The sequence below is a fragment of the Bubalus kerabau genome, chromosome X (assembly GCF_029407905.1).
Source record: "Bubalus kerabau isolate K-KA32 ecotype Philippines breed swamp buffalo chromosome X, PCC_UOA_SB_1v2, whole genome shotgun sequence".
NCBI classification, from domain to species: Eukaryota; Metazoa; Chordata; class Mammalia; order Artiodactyla; family Bovidae; genus Bubalus; species Bubalus kerabau.
In genome coordinates this window covers 108,878,736-108,893,313 of record NC_073647.1, presented here as the reverse complement: position 1 = coordinate 108,893,313, position 14,578 = coordinate 108,878,736, and the positions used below count along the sequence as shown (strand labels likewise).

The following is a 14,578-nucleotide window of genomic DNA, read 5'->3' as shown; positions in this document are numbered from 1 at the left end:
AAGAAAATCATTATTCCTGTACCTCTCTTTAGCTACCTACCTCTCTCTCCTTCTTGTCTAACCCAAGTTTCTCAAAAGGAGAGTCAATACTTGATGCCCAATCGCCTCTATTTTTCTGGACCAGATTTGCCCATATCAGAGCTTCTTCTAAGTATGCCCTCTGTGCCTACAATCCCTATGACTCCCACACCACTGCAACCCTGCCTGCTCTATAGGATAGAGATGGGGCCCAACCTATCCCAGGAAACATGCTAATCTTGCTCCACTGAATTCAGCAATGTCACCTCAAGCTAAGCACAGATTGAGGTGGAAACTTTCCCAGTTCATTTTAAAATATGATACAAAAACGTGACAGCCCACCAAAAAAGGCAATAAACTCAGAAATGGCAAATAGATTTAATGTAGAGTGTCAACTTCAGTTGATTGATAGTGGCTGCCTAGAGCGCTGTGTTGAATAGGTTTCTGAGGATGCACCCTGGCTCGAAGAGAAAGACTGCTGGGATTAGGAATATCTGAAAACAAGTAAAAGAAAATAAAAAAGTCAATTATATCCACCAATAGGAAGGAATAAAATGCCAAAAGTAGTGTCTTCTCACACTCTCCATGTGATCCTCCAACCCTGGCCTTCCTATAACCACCCAGCTCTTTATCCCACCCCCATGAGCCCTGGCTTCCCCCCAGAATAAGTAGATACCTGAAATCTCACTTGTAGGAGAAACCACAGGCACCAGAACTGCCACTGGCACTGGCACCAGCTCCACCAAGGCCTGCGAAGAGCCCAAACGTGAGAGTGGCTGTCAGGCTGGTGCTGGCACCAAAGTTGCCACCAGCACTGGCACCAGCACTGGCACCACCACTCTCCTGGGCTTTGGCTTTAGCTTCAGCTCCCGCCTGGATACGGGCTTTGGCCCAGGGTCCAATATCAGCTTCATCCCAGTTGCAGGGCCCAGCAGCATTCTCAGAGCCGAGCCCAATGCCCATCTGAGCTCTAATCTCAGCCCTTGCCTTGGCTTCAGCTGCAGCCTCAGCTGCAGCCTTCATATCTGCTTCCATTGCCTCTCGGTACTGAGCTGCCCATTCCTTAGGGTCCTTCTTTTGTACCTACAACAGGAAGAACAACCATCTGAAGGATCTAAATCTGAGCACCAAGTGCCTACTCTATGCAAATTATAATACCATGCTGCTGCTGCTGCTGCTGCTGCTGCTAAGTCGCTTCAGTCGTGTCCAACTCTGTGCGACCCCTAAGACGGCAGCCCACCAGGCTCATACCTAATATTCCAGCTCTGCTTTGACACTTACTATCTCTGTGACCTTGGACATGACACCTAACAACCTCTGAGCCTGAGTATTCTCACTTGCAGTAAGGCAATGACATGTCAGTTGTAAGTATTAAATGATTCAAATAAAGTGTTTGCACATTAATACAGGCTTCAGAATGTTCATGCATGAACCACAGACTGCTCTGCACACAGCCTACCCCAGACAGTGGCACCCCATGCTCTTGGTATGCCAAGCTTGGGCAGTTCTCCAATTACCTTGCAGGCAAACTTGAGGACTTTCATTTTGCTGGTTTCATAATAAGAGCGCAGGCCCCAGAAGAACTCATATTCAGGGGGATTGCTATTAGGGACTCTGACATAGTCCAGGTACCTTGAAAAGAGAGGGTCAAAGCCTTTATGTCTATAAGACCACTAATGGCCCATTCATGCATTTAGGTGGCAAACTCCCCCACTGACTACTGCAGCTTTTCTTCCAATCTTCAGCCCTATCTCACTGACCTTACCCAACAGCCATGTGGAGGTACAAGGGGCCTATATAGAGTATTTCTTCATAGGAAGGCCACAAGTTTTGTGCCTCTATCACAATAACCCAGATTCCTATTGGGTGTATTGCAAACAGAGAAGCCAATTCTTTAGGCCCCCTGCTCTGAACACACCCCACCAATGGGCTCATCCATGGCCTGGCTGAACCCTGGTACAGTCCATCCTAGGAAATGACTGTATGGGACAAAACAGTCAACCAAGAGCAGCGGATTCAATGCATACTCTGGACCATTTGTGTGTGAGCATACAGGTATGTGTGCTGGTGCAGCTGCGTGAGTGCACACATGTTCTCCAAGGACCAAGAATAGGGTGGGACCTGGCCAGAAAAGTCAGGAGGACTGGGTTTCAGATCCAAATGGGTCCTTTACCAGCCAGGGCCATGTTCAGACTTCTACTCTCTGAGTCCCAGGCTCCTCAACTGATACTGGGGTTGGGATGATGGCAGCTATTCTGCAGAGTAGTTATGAAAATGAAATGAGATGTTCAAGTCAAGACTCCAAGACAGTACCTTGCTGCCTAAAGCTACCATTCTATGGCATTTCTTTATGGAAATTAATTTCTATGAAGCCCTAGCTAGCATAGTAAAAAGAACCAAGGTATTGAAGTCAGGATTTAAATACAACTCTTCTATCTGCTGCCTGTATAACCCTGAGCAAATTACTTCACCTCTCTCAGTTTTAGTTTCCTCACACATACAATACTGGTGATGACAATCCTTCCCCTGAAGAACTGCTCCAAAGGCATATATGAGAGCACAAGTAGGTCGGTAAACGTGTACTCATGTTCTCTGCCACTACCTCAGGAATAAGCTACCACTTGCATATGCACTTATATAACATGCACAAGCACATGCACATGCACCATAGCTTTATCACTCATTTCGAAGACAGGCAAAATGCATGGAACACAGCAACACCATACAGACTTACTTCTGCTTCACAAACTCATCAGTAATGAGCTTCTTCACATCTCCAAAAAGCGAATGATGTATCCTTACAGTAGAGAATGATAAAATAAATACATACATACATAACTACATACACAGATAAATATAACTGGGGCTACAGCACTTCCCAGATATGGACAGAGACATGTCCCACATGGAAAAGAAGCTTCCAGCATAAGATGGAAATTCCATAGAAACCCAAGAGTCAGTGACATAGAGCAGAGTTCAGGACCATTTCCCCATCCACCTAGGTCAGAACCCTGGACCCAATCCAGCACCCCTGCCCACCCCACCAGACCACCAGGCTGATGCAATCCTGGGACCATCCTCTCTTGCCAAAGGACAACACGGACAGCACGTGCTGACAGAGTCCAATCATACCCAGGGCGCAGCCCCAACTTGCGCAGCACCTCCCAGATGACAGCTGCAAGGGGAGGAAAAAGGAAACAGGGATAGAAAATGAACATGTGCAATTCTGACCATGACCCCCCATCCAGCTACCAACCCAGCCACTCACCCTCACTGGATCGATTTCCATTCATGAAGATGATGCTAAGAAGCACCATGAGGAGACCGAGCTTTGGTGAGTCCTTGGTCCTAGGAGAATAATGGGACAGAGAGAAGGTTTACATCCAGCAGCCATCTGCAAAAAAAAACACATCAGCCAGCTCACTAGGCTAGCTTTTCCCAGATTCTTCAGATATGGGAGAATTCTGCCCAGTCTATGCTTCAAGCTCTATGTATCCTGGGTAAGGCACTTATGATTTTGAGCCTAGTCTCCTATTCATAAAACGGGAAAAACACATCCTTCTCTTCCTGTGTTGCTGAGAGAATAGAAGAATGGTATGATCTGAGCACCCAGTCAACTGTGAGTCCCTTCTTACTCCCCTAGACCCATCAGTTTCAAGAAAATTCTAGGCATAGCCCCACTGATGCCCCTGCCCATCGAGCATCATGATCCACTCATACCAGGAAGCCCTCCTGTGAGAACTATTCTACCAAGGCCAATATGAAGAGACAAGGAATGACAAGTCTGCTTTCTTGGAAAGCTTCTGGAAAACCAGAAAATCTTACAGTAAGAGTACTTCTACCCGAGGCTTCTACACCCTACAGACAATCATAATCAGGTACCACTCCTGTGTGCAGGGCTCCAACTATGTGTGGGTGATAGAAAAGGGGTCTGGGGTTCTGTCCTTCCTATTTCTTAAGGGGGTATAGGGAGAAGATAGGGATGAACTAGTACCATGAACGAAAGCAGATGCCTCCCTCCCATCCCAGCCCTATCCCAGCTTACGTTCCCAGTATGCCTGCATCAGTGGGCTCTAAGGTGCTGAGAAGAATGTACAAGTGATCATTCTTATCAATCTCCTTTAATTGGATCCCAAAAACCTGTGGATGGGGAGAACAGTTTGTGAGACCACAGAATTCAGCTTCCTTGGCATCCCATAGCTCCCCATGTACTCAGGAGTCTGTGTGTGTGTGTGTGTGTGTGTGTGTGTGCATGTGAAATCAGTGAGATAATGCACATAAAGCACTTAGCTGAGTGGCCAGCACACAGCAAACAGACAACAAATGCATTACTGTTATTGTCATCTTTGTGATCAGTGGAATCCAGGGAGCCAGAGAGTGGGGAAAGAAATTGAGAAGTGAGTATCTGAAGTACATTACAGGACTGTCCAGCAGTGGACAGAAGCCAAGACTAAGCTGGTTAGCTTGGGTTCTAGCTGTGATTTTACCATGGACTTGCTGTGTGACCTCAAGCTAGTCTATGCCCCTTGATAGGCCACTGTCTTCCCATCTGCACAGTGACGGGGCTGGATTAGTCTCTGTGGTGCCCCCCAGAAGAGACATGTACACCTTTGTTTGATTCAAGGTTTCCCCATTGCACCCATCCCCCAGGTCTGCCCCTTCACCTTCTCCAAGGAATAGCCTGCTCGTTCAATGATTTCAGGGTACACATCAGTGTATTCTTTGATGATGTCCTTCAGCATGTCTGCAAGGGGAGAGTGTTGCGAGCACCTGGGCTGAAGTGAAGCCAAGTGGCCCCCATACCCAAACTATACACCCTTTTCCAACCCTGCTGTGGGTGGCACAAACAGGTTCTGAGCTAGTGAACAGAGATGCTACTACTGCCAAATTAGAACTTTGAGAGGGCATAAGTGGAAGCAAGAGAGCAAGAAATGCCCTCAGCATGTGGGGGAGAGGGCAATGGAGGGCAGAGCTGGAGGAAGGAAGGGGTTAGTAGGACTCTACCTGAGCGTTTGATGGGAATCTTCGTCTGGTCTTTAACCAACAGGTACTTCACCAAATCGTTTGCCTGGGAGAAGTGGAAAAGATGGAAAGATCAAAATGTGTTTGCAAAAAACTTGACACAATGGCAGAGAAGAAGGCAGGCAAAGCAGAGAATAATGCAGAGTGGAGAGGACAGGGTTCTTACCCTCCCTTGCAAAAGGGCCACATCCCGGGCTGGTGGCACTTCAGGCTCTTGGGATGACTGGAGCTTGGCAGCTCTGCGGCGAGCCTTGCCCCTACGGGCCTTGGGTGATCTCAGAGAAAGCAATGCTCTCCGGGCCCAAGCAGCCAACCGAGTCCTTGATGCCCTGCGGGCCCAAAATGCTATGGGGCCCCTTGAAGCCCTGCGGGCCATTGAAGCCATTAGGGCCTTTGAGATCCTTCGGCCACCTGTGGTTCCAGAAGCCTGACTCTGATCACTGCTGCCATCCTCTTCCCCATTCAGATGCTTCACCTGCATCAACAGAGAGCAAACACAACATTGCCAGATGAAACAGATGGTTCTTTTTCCTTCATCTTCTCTTTTCCAGAAGTCCCCTCTAATCCCACCCTTGTAGTAACAGCCCGACTCACTAGATATTGGCCATGTTGAGTCTTGGATTCATCTTTCACTGGTTTCCAAGTAGGAGTTTCATCTTCCCACCAGGACAGGAGCAACCCAAGTGTAAAGCCTGAGGCTTCTCCTCTTCCTGTGTCCACCACTGATTCTGTTTATATCACCCTGGACAAGTCACTCCACCTCTCTGGGACTCAACTTCCTTCTCTACAAAACTAGATCACTTTCAGGATTTAATGAGATAACCTGTGTGAATATGCCTAGCTCAAGCCCTTGACATATGGTAAGCTACTACGTAAACATAAACTGCATTTTGTTTAGATTTCGGCTATGCGTATTCCTATCTCATGTCCAGTCTATGAGCTTTCTGAAGACAGGAATTATAACAAATTCCTCTTTGTTTCCCCCCACAGCTATTATGAGGAGAGGGAACCAACCTTCTAAAGGTTTACAGAACCATGAACCAACTAAGAGAAGTAGAAAAGCAAAGATCTTACCTTTCGGGCTTTCTTGGCCTTGATCTTGGGCCGGGTATCCTGATTCTCCTGAGCCTGACCAGCTGCACCCTCAGGCTCAGGTTCATCTGCCAGAGCCTGAGAGGCAGTAGACTCAGTCTCCAGGGTCTTTGTATTGACCTTTGTATCAGCCACAGAGCTAACCTTTTTGGTCTCAGTAGCAGGCACTGTCACAGCCTGAGGGTCAGTATGCTGCATGTTGGTGTCAGCTGCCAGACTCTTCTTTTTGGCTGCTAGAAACTGGGTATCGGTCAGCTTAGTGGTAGGTGAAGCCTGAGTGGCAGATACCTCCTGAGCCTCAGTGGCCTTTGAGACTCCTGCAGCATTTGAGATCTTCGTGGCCTTTGAGACCTCTGGTGTCTTTGAGCCCTTCGGTGTTTCTGAGGCCTCTAAGTTCTGGGTCACTGTCAGTACGGTCTGCATCTTCAAGCCAGGGTCCTCTTCTGAAGCTTCAGCCTGCAAGATGAAGCAGGGAAGCTCACAAACTTTCTCCCCACCCCCAGTTAAGCAAATGGCTCCAAAATTCCAGGGCCTCACTTCTCTTACCTATACTAACTCCTATTTGCGGTGTGCTCTGACCACCTCTGCCCAACAAGGCCTCTCCTGAGCAGAAAAGGGGCGGGCCCACTCTCCCTCTAGCGTTGCTTCCTCCCTCCTTCCTTCCCTCCTCCTTCCCTCTACTTGGGGGAGGGGGGCAGCACCCAAGCAAGGAGGTAGGTGGAGAAGGATTAGGATGGGAGGGGAGGTGCCAAGGGATTGGGGGCAGCAACAAGAGCTGGAGAGCAAAAGCAGCTAGGGAGAGGGCAGAAGGGCTTACCTGGAAGCGGGTTGGACCTGTACCACTCTCGCTTGTGTCAGACATGTCTCAAGTCGGCCTGGCAAGAGCTGAGCCTGAAGGGGAGAAAGCCTGGGTCAAGAGGCAAACCCACTAAACGTCTTCTCTCCCGCTTTGCCTGCAGGCTGATCCCCATCCAATCCCAAACCCTCCCAACGCCCCCCACCCCCACCCAAAGACTTCGTTCTCAAATTCAGTATTCCAGAACGTCTAGGTCTCAATTCTCTGCAGCCGCACCCTCCCCTTCTCCAGGAAGATGTGCCAGCGCGGCAGCCCTGAGGACCCCGCCCCCTTTCCCAGTGCACCCCCCTCCCCAGCCGCAAGTCGACAATGCGCATGCGCATCCGTTGCAGGGCCCATCTCAGCCCCACCCGCTTTCCCAGCAGAAGCCCTTTCTTTGATGTCCACCCTGCACATGCGCACACTGCAGCTGGTGTCTCTCCAAGCTGGCCCTTCTCTACACGCCCCTTTCTAGCGAGCCATAGTGCGCATGCGTAATAGTCGAGGACTCAGTCCAACACCTTTTTTCCAACACGCCCCTCTCCAAGTTCATAGTATCATTCGGTCCCGCCCCCTCCCCAACAAACCTCACTCTCAAATTGTCGCAGTGTCCGTTAGTCCTGACTCCTCCCCTACTGAATACACCCCAAGTCCAGTACACCGCCTGGTCCCGCCCTTTTTCATAATATGCTCCCCCTCCAAACAGGGCCCAAGTGCATCTTGGTTCTTCCCCGTCCCTAATACACCCCCTCCTCAAATCAGTACTGAGCTAGTGATTCCATCTTTAGGCCCAGCCAAACAGGGTCCGGTCCCCTCCCCTCCTGACTGGATGGATCCGGTACGATCCAGTCCTTTAGAGCAGAATTTCTGCAGATCCCAGAGGGTGGGGCAGATCCCTCCCGGGCTCAGATCCAGGGCTGCTCACCTCGTCCTTCTACAATTCCTGAGTGCGTCCACTCCCTCTGAGCCCCTCATAAACTCAGAGACTTCCCTCTCCGCTCCAGGCCGGAAGTGGCCCCGCCCCTTTCCGCCTCCCTAGGGGGGCCTCCGTCTGCCCTTCCCCCGCTCCCTACTCCTCATTCCTTATCCCCCACTTCGTACCAGTCCGTATTCCCTCTGCCTTGATCCCCGCTCCCTAGTTCTCCATTGACTTTCCTATTTACCCCACAGGATTCCTTATTTCCATTCCTCACACCATCCTCCTTCATGTTACTATTGCACTCCCTCCCCTAGTATTCCTTAACCCTTCTCTACACTCCCCTATTTTCTTTTCTGAATTTCCAGTTCCCCTCAGCATTCCCCTTCCCCCTCATATTCCCCATTCACCATTCAACACGCCCAGTTCCCAGTTTTTCTCCCCTCCCTTCCTCAACTACTCTCTGCTCTCCAGTCCATAAACCTACTACTCTCTTGGTCGTCTTCGTTGCCTACATCCCACTCCGAGTAACCTCTCCCCTAGCTGCAGTGGTGCAGTAAAAATTGCCCACCTGCCTGGCTCTATGTTCGAGAGGACTGGAACTACTGTCTGGAAACCTCAATCTCAACGTCCCTCACCTTGTCCTCCAGCGAGTCCGGAATTTGTCTTCCGTCTCTCAGTCCCTCTGGAAGTCAGCGTCCTGGACTAGAGCTGCAGACAGCCCAGCCCAGCCCCTTTCCGCAGCCCCCTGCCACCCCCCTTCTCCTTCCTCGGGGGGTGGGGCAATGGGGCCCAGCTCAGGGCTGTCTGACGCCGAAGCCCGTGTTTATGCCACTGTACCAGGCTCGGTCTGAAGCCATTCCAAACCAAAACCACCGCCTCAAAGCGATTCATTCATTGAATATATTTATTTTTATATCTTTATTTTTGCTTATTGCAAAGTAATGTGTTGTAGTTGTGAAATTTCAAATAATACAGAAATTTGTAACATACTTAGCTCATGCCCCAGAAATAGCCACTATTAATATTTTGATATACATTCTTCCAGATTTGTTTCTATTCATATACTGATTATTTGAGTTTTCTCCCCACAAATGGTACACTATATCTGTTATTCTGTGACCTGGGTTTTTTTCCCAGTTGTATATTCTTTAGAATTAAGCTGTTTACAGCTTTCCATAGTGTACATTTTTCTTAACTGCTCCATAATCTTTTTTTAATATAAATTTATTTATTTTAGTTGGAGGTTAATTACTTTACAATATTGTATTGGTTTTGCCATACATCAACATGAATCTGCCACATGTATACACGTGTTCCCCATCCTGAACCCCCCTCCCACCTCCCTCCCAGTACCATCCCTCTGGGTCCTCTCAGTGCACCAGCCCCTAATCTTTTCTGTATAAATGTCCCATAATGTATTTAACCAGTCCAGGAGTACATAGACATTTAGATTGTTTCCATTTTTTATTTACTGTTACAAGCAGAGCTGACTCCATTTTGATACACGAACTTGTCAGCTTACTCTAAAAAGATACACAGAATAACATTTCCACAAGCAATGTCTCTTGCACATTTGTGTGCTGCATATATTACAAATGTCTTTCATGTTATTTATAATATTCTTAGCTGTACAAAAAGATTTAATTATTATGTAGTGAAATGTATCAGGTTTTCCTTTATCGTGACTGATTCTGCTTCATGCTTACAGATGCTTTATAGACTTCTACTGTATAATAATCAGTTTTTTCCAGTTTTATGTCTCTATTATTTACATTTAAAAGTTTGATCACTCCAGCATTTGTATAAGGATTATTTAAAAAAAAAATGCAGCTTCTTCCCTATTCCATGTGCAAATTCATCCATCTTTCCCCCAAATGACTTGAAATGGTACTTTTACCACATAACAGATTCATATAAGTAATTGAATCTATTCAGGAGAACAGAATAAGATGTATAAAAAATGGAAAGACAACATTATTATTAATTACAGAGTATATGAATGCAGAGCTGGACAACCTGAGAGCAGCAATTGATATTATTCGAAACCATAATAAAATTCAACATAGTGGTCAGTTATAGAATTAATATTCAATGTCTTTCCTACATCCAAAAATAATTTAAATGGTTATACCTTCTGCTTTATGAAGTCACCCTTTCCTCATTTAAGCAAATGAAATGTGAATCCCTATGTTCTGTGAACAATTCAACATATGTATACACATACACACACTTTATAGATATTCACAGTGGGTTTCTATTCTCCTGGTTTTTTTTTCTCTAAATTGTTGCTTCCTCCAAGTTTGTGACATCAGCTCATGACTTTTCTGTCTCCTAGGTTCTCTCCCCCAGCTACTGCTGCTGCTGCTAAGTCACTTCAGTCGTGTCTGACTCTGTGCAACCCCATAGACGGCAGCCCACCAGGCTCTCCCGTCCCTGGGATTCTCCAGGCAAGAACACTGGAGTGAGTTGCCATTTCCCTCTCCAATGTATGAAAGTGAAAAGTGAAAGTGAAGTTGCTCAGTCATGTCCGACCCTCAGCGATCCCATGGACTGCAGCCTACCAGGCTCCTTCATCCATGGGGCTACAGGGCTTTATTTCGCACTAGACACAGCCCTTCCGTTTTTCCAGTTCCAGTACTCTAAATCCCCATCCCTTTCAAATCACGGCAAGCCTTGAATGCCAAGGTAAGGACTTTGTTCTTGATCTTGAGAACACCAAGAGGTTATTGAAGGGTTCTAGGCTTGGATACAGCATAGATTTGTTTTAAAGAAAGAACACCATTCTAGTTGCCTAGCCCATTAGAAGTATGAATTAGATGTCTTCCTGGAAAAATGGAGAGTAGTCATCCAGCTAAGCAGTGACTGTGGTTAGGCCTAGAATGGTAGCAGCAGAGGTGGTGAGAAATGGCTGAATTCAGAGATATTGAATTAAAAATGACAAGACCTTATGAATAATTGGATGTAGGAAAAGAAGTGAGGAGGAGGGAAGTGTCAAAGGGAACTCTTGGGAATCTAATTTGAGAGATCAAATACTAATGGAGGGGACCATTGATTTTGAGGTACCTGCACAACAGCCAAATGGAAATGACCCAAAGGCAGTTGAATATACATATCTGAAGCTTATAAACGAGGTCTGGACTGAGGTTACAGATCTATAATATGAACAATTCTTTAATCCATGGGAAAGAGCAAGAGCACCTGGGAAGAATGAAAACCTTAAGAAGAGAAAGAGGCCAGGGAAGAGCCCTGGAGGCCAGCAGTGACCTCAGCATATGCAAAGGAAGAGGAGCCCAGGAGAGAGACAGATAAGTAATGACAAAGGAGATTGAAAAGCAGGAGAAAGTAATGTCACAAAAGCAAGGGAAGAGAATATTTCAAAGGGAGGGAGGGGTCAATAGCATTGAATGCTACCCAGAGGTCAAGAAAAGGCCTGAAAAAATGGTTAGGGATTATAGCAGTCAGGTAGTGGTCTGGTCTCTGGTGACCTTGGAGGGGATAGGTTCAGTACAGACACTTGTGGCATAGATTTCTAATTATTTACCTCAATATACACTCCCGTCTCCTTCCCTAGTGATAGAACATCTGATTTTTACACAGGATGTCTTCTGGAATAAAGGCTCTGAGGACAAAGGTCATCACCCTAAGGATAGTGGAGGAGGAAACTAAAAAGAATAGGGACCTCTAACAATTTCAAATTGCCAACATCTGCTGGATCATGGAAAATGCAAGAGAGTTCCAGAAAAACATCTATTTCTGCTTTATTGACTATGACAAAGCCTTTGACTGTGTGGATCACAATAAACTGTGCAACATTCTGAAAGAGATGGGAATACCAGACCTCTTGAGAAACCTGTATGCAGGTGAGGAAGCAACAGTTAGAACTGGACATGGAACAACAGACTGCTTCCAAATAGCAAAAGGAGTATGTCAAGGCTGTATATTGTCACCCTGCTTATTTAACTTATATGCAGAGTACATCATGAGAAACACTGGGCTGGAAGAAGCACAAGCTGGAATCAAGATTGCTGGGAGAACTATCCATAACCTCAGATATGCAGATGACACCACCCTTATGGCAGAAAGTGAAGAGGAACTAAAAAGCCTCTTGATGAATGTGAAAGAGGAGAGTGAAAAAGTTGGCTTAAAGCTCAACATTAAAAAAACTAAGATCATGGCCTCTGGTCCCATCACTTCATGTGAAATAGATGGGGAAACAGTAGAAATAGTGTCAGACTTTATTTTGGGGGACTCCAAAATCACTGCAGATGGTGCTTGCAGCCATGAAATTAAAAGACGCTTACTCCTTGGAAGGAAAGTTATAACCAACCTAGATAGCATATTGAAAAGCAGAGACGTTACTTTGCCAACAAAGGTCCGTCTAGTCAAGGCTATGTTTTTTCCAGTGGTCATGTATGGATGTAAAAGTTAGACTGTGAAGAAAGCTGAACACCGAAGAATTGATGCTTTTGAACTGTGGTGTTGGAGAAGATTCTTGAGAGTCCCTTGGACTGCAAGGAGATCCAACCAGCCCATCCTAAAGGAGATCAGTCCTGGGTGTTCATTGGAAGGACTGATGCTAAAGCTGAAACTCCAATACTTTGGCCACCTCATGCAAAGAGTTGACTCATTGGAAAAGACTCTGATGCTGGGAGGGATTGGGGGCAGGAGGAGAAGGGGATGACAGAGGATGAGATGGCTGGATGGCATCACTGACTCGATGGACGTGAGTCTGGGTGAACTCCAGGAGTTGGTGATGGACCGGGAGGCCTGGCGTGCTGTAATTCATGGGGTCGCAAAGAGTCGGACACGACTGAGCAACTGAACTGAACTAAACTCAACAATTTCATAGGGCCACCTCACCAGCTTTGGACTGCCTAACTCTGAATTTCTTTTAGGTGAGATCAGTATGTGTATGCCTTATTGAAGCCACTGTTTGGGAATCTATGCCATATGGAAGGTTTCTTTTTTAAATTTTTAATGTTATGTTTTTAATACAATTTTGAAAGGCTACTTTCCTTTTACACTTACTACAAAATGTTAGCTATATTCCTTGTATAATACAATATACCCTTGTAGCTTATTTTTTCCCTAATAGCTTGCATGTCTTAATCCCCTTCCATCTCCCCACTGATAACCACTAGTTTGTTCTCTATATCTGGGAGTCATACAGCAGTTCTATGATTGCAGTGAGTTGAAATGTGAATTGCAGGTGAAGTATTCCTGACAGTGTGTATAAACTACTTTTTAAAGAAATGTCTGACTCTGATTCTGAGCCTCTCCCAAAATATAGCCCTGACTAGTTTTCCAGCCTTTTTCTTGCTATTCTTCTGAGTGCTGCCTATATTCCAAACACTTCACTATCACCAAACATGTCCTGCCTTCTCTTATGTAGGAGCCTTTGTTCATACAATTTCTCCCCATGGAATGCCCTCTGTTACATCTACCTTCTGTTATACCTCCATCATTTTAAATTTCACAGCATTTTAAGTCCTGGTTGTGGCCATTAGGATCCTGGAGTAACTTTAAAAGAATATAAAGTCAGACTCTTAGCAGTTATTGGACTCAAGGAACTCAGCCGAACTCTCAGTCCATGTCCATTGGAGAGGCATTCCCCAAAATTTTCAAAGTCAAACTTCCTAGACTTTGAAGTTTGTCTAGAACTATCACCACCTTCCTAGAAAAATACCATAACCGCCCTTATCTTATGATCTGGGGGGTCAAAGGACAGGATGAAACTTTATCAGGAGAGAACAAAACAAATTCACTTGCAATCTTCACCATTTGACTAGAGAGATTCCCCACCACCTTCTCTCCTCTGAACTCTTGGAATCTTTTGATCTTCAGCATCTGCTCAGAAACTCTGAACAAACCTAGGTCACTGGGTCCCAGATGGGTTTCCAGCATTCACGGATCAGCAGGCAAATACCTGCAATCACATAGATCCTACATATTTACTTGGAACAAAGATGAAAAGCTGAGTTATTACCAGGTAGCTTTGTTCAGGAGATAAGGAAAGGCAAGCTAAAGACTGTTTAGTGCAGAATGTCAGGGAATGAAACTGCCTAATACTGGAGCAGTCAAGATTTCAGACCCCTAAAGTTTACATGGAAAGCCCAGAATATCCTCACCACCAGTCCTCTCCCAACACATTTCCCTTTCCCCAAACTATATAAAATCAGTACCTCTGAATGTTGGAAAATTCTCAAAGCTGGGAGCAAGTGGCAAAGGTTTCCTTCCAAGGCTACCTATCACTTCTTTAGTCATCTAAGTTGTACAGCACAGCATAGAAATCAAGTTAATATTGAACATCAGACGTTCTTGCTCTTCACATTTCCTAAGCTGTTCACATCACTGAGACAGGCTTCCTAACCAACCCTTCTCCTGGACCCCAATCCATATCTCTGTTGGGCTCTTTCTGTTCCAAACATGCAGAGAGAGGAGCTCCCCTCCTTTCCATTTCCAGGCTCATGTGCCCTCTCCCTGGAGCTGCTGGTGAACTCTCATTGTTTTCTTCCTTTTATGTACAGGGCAATTTAATTCAATTTGTATCACTTTAAGCCCTGAGAGCTATTGTTTCCACAACCAAAATGACTACATTTTGTTAAACCAAAGGCAAATTTCTCTTAGACAAGGAAACCAGCTACCCACTTTTGGACTAACACTCCTCCTCTTCTCTTTGCACACACCTGTGA

General features: G+C 46.0%; 1 protein-coding gene and 1 non-coding gene across 4 annotated transcripts; both read right to left on the bottom strand.

Annotated features, from left to right (window-relative positions):
* Positions 1-361: 361 nt before the first annotated feature.
* Positions 362-8,605, bottom strand: MAGED2 (MAGE family member D2). 3 transcript variants are annotated; one of them, XM_055563133.1, is made up of 13 exons: positions 8,522-8,605; positions 6,950-7,023; positions 6,115-6,588; positions 5,207-5,515; positions 5,023-5,086; positions 4,683-4,762; positions 4,064-4,158; positions 3,287-3,366; positions 3,151-3,193; positions 2,753-2,815; positions 1,536-1,650; positions 695-1,101; positions 362-512 (listed from the first exon to the last, which is right to left on the bottom strand). In XM_055563133.1, the coding sequence occupies exons 2-12, from the start codon at positions 6,992-6,994 to the stop codon at positions 703-705; spliced, it is 1,767 nt and encodes a 588-aa protein (XP_055419108.1). In that variant the 5' UTR covers positions 6,995-7,023; positions 8,522-8,605; the 3' UTR covers positions 362-512; positions 695-702. The 3 variants fall into 3 exon arrangements, with proteins under 3 accessions (XP_055419108.1, XP_055419110.1, XP_055419107.1); XM_055563135.1 differs by lacking the exon at positions 8,522-8,605 and adding an exon at positions 8,455-8,478; XM_055563132.1 differs by lacking the exon at positions 8,522-8,605 and adding an exon at positions 7,893-7,984.
* Positions 1,812-1,939, bottom strand: LOC129640503 (small nucleolar RNA SNORA11). Its single transcript, XR_008708870.1, has one exon. It is a non-coding gene; the product is annotated as a small nucleolar RNA SNORA11 (small nucleolar RNA).
* Positions 8,606-14,578: the final 5,973 nt, after the last annotated feature.

Excerpts from the sequence above, each read along its gene's own strand:
- MAGED2 (XM_055563133.1), bottom strand. The coding sequence starts at position 6,994 with ATGTCTGACACAAGCGAGAGTGGTACAGGTCCAACCCGCTTCCAG. Across the intron at positions 5,087-5,206 it reads TGGCCCTTTTGCAAGGGAGG|GCAAACGATTTGGTGAAGTA; the intron begins GTAAGAACCCTG and ends CACTTCTCCCAG. Across the intron at positions 1,102-1,535 it reads TCCTCAAGTTTGCCTGCAAG|GTACAAAAGAAGGACCCTAA; the intron begins GTAATTGGAGAA and ends TTCCTGTTGTAG.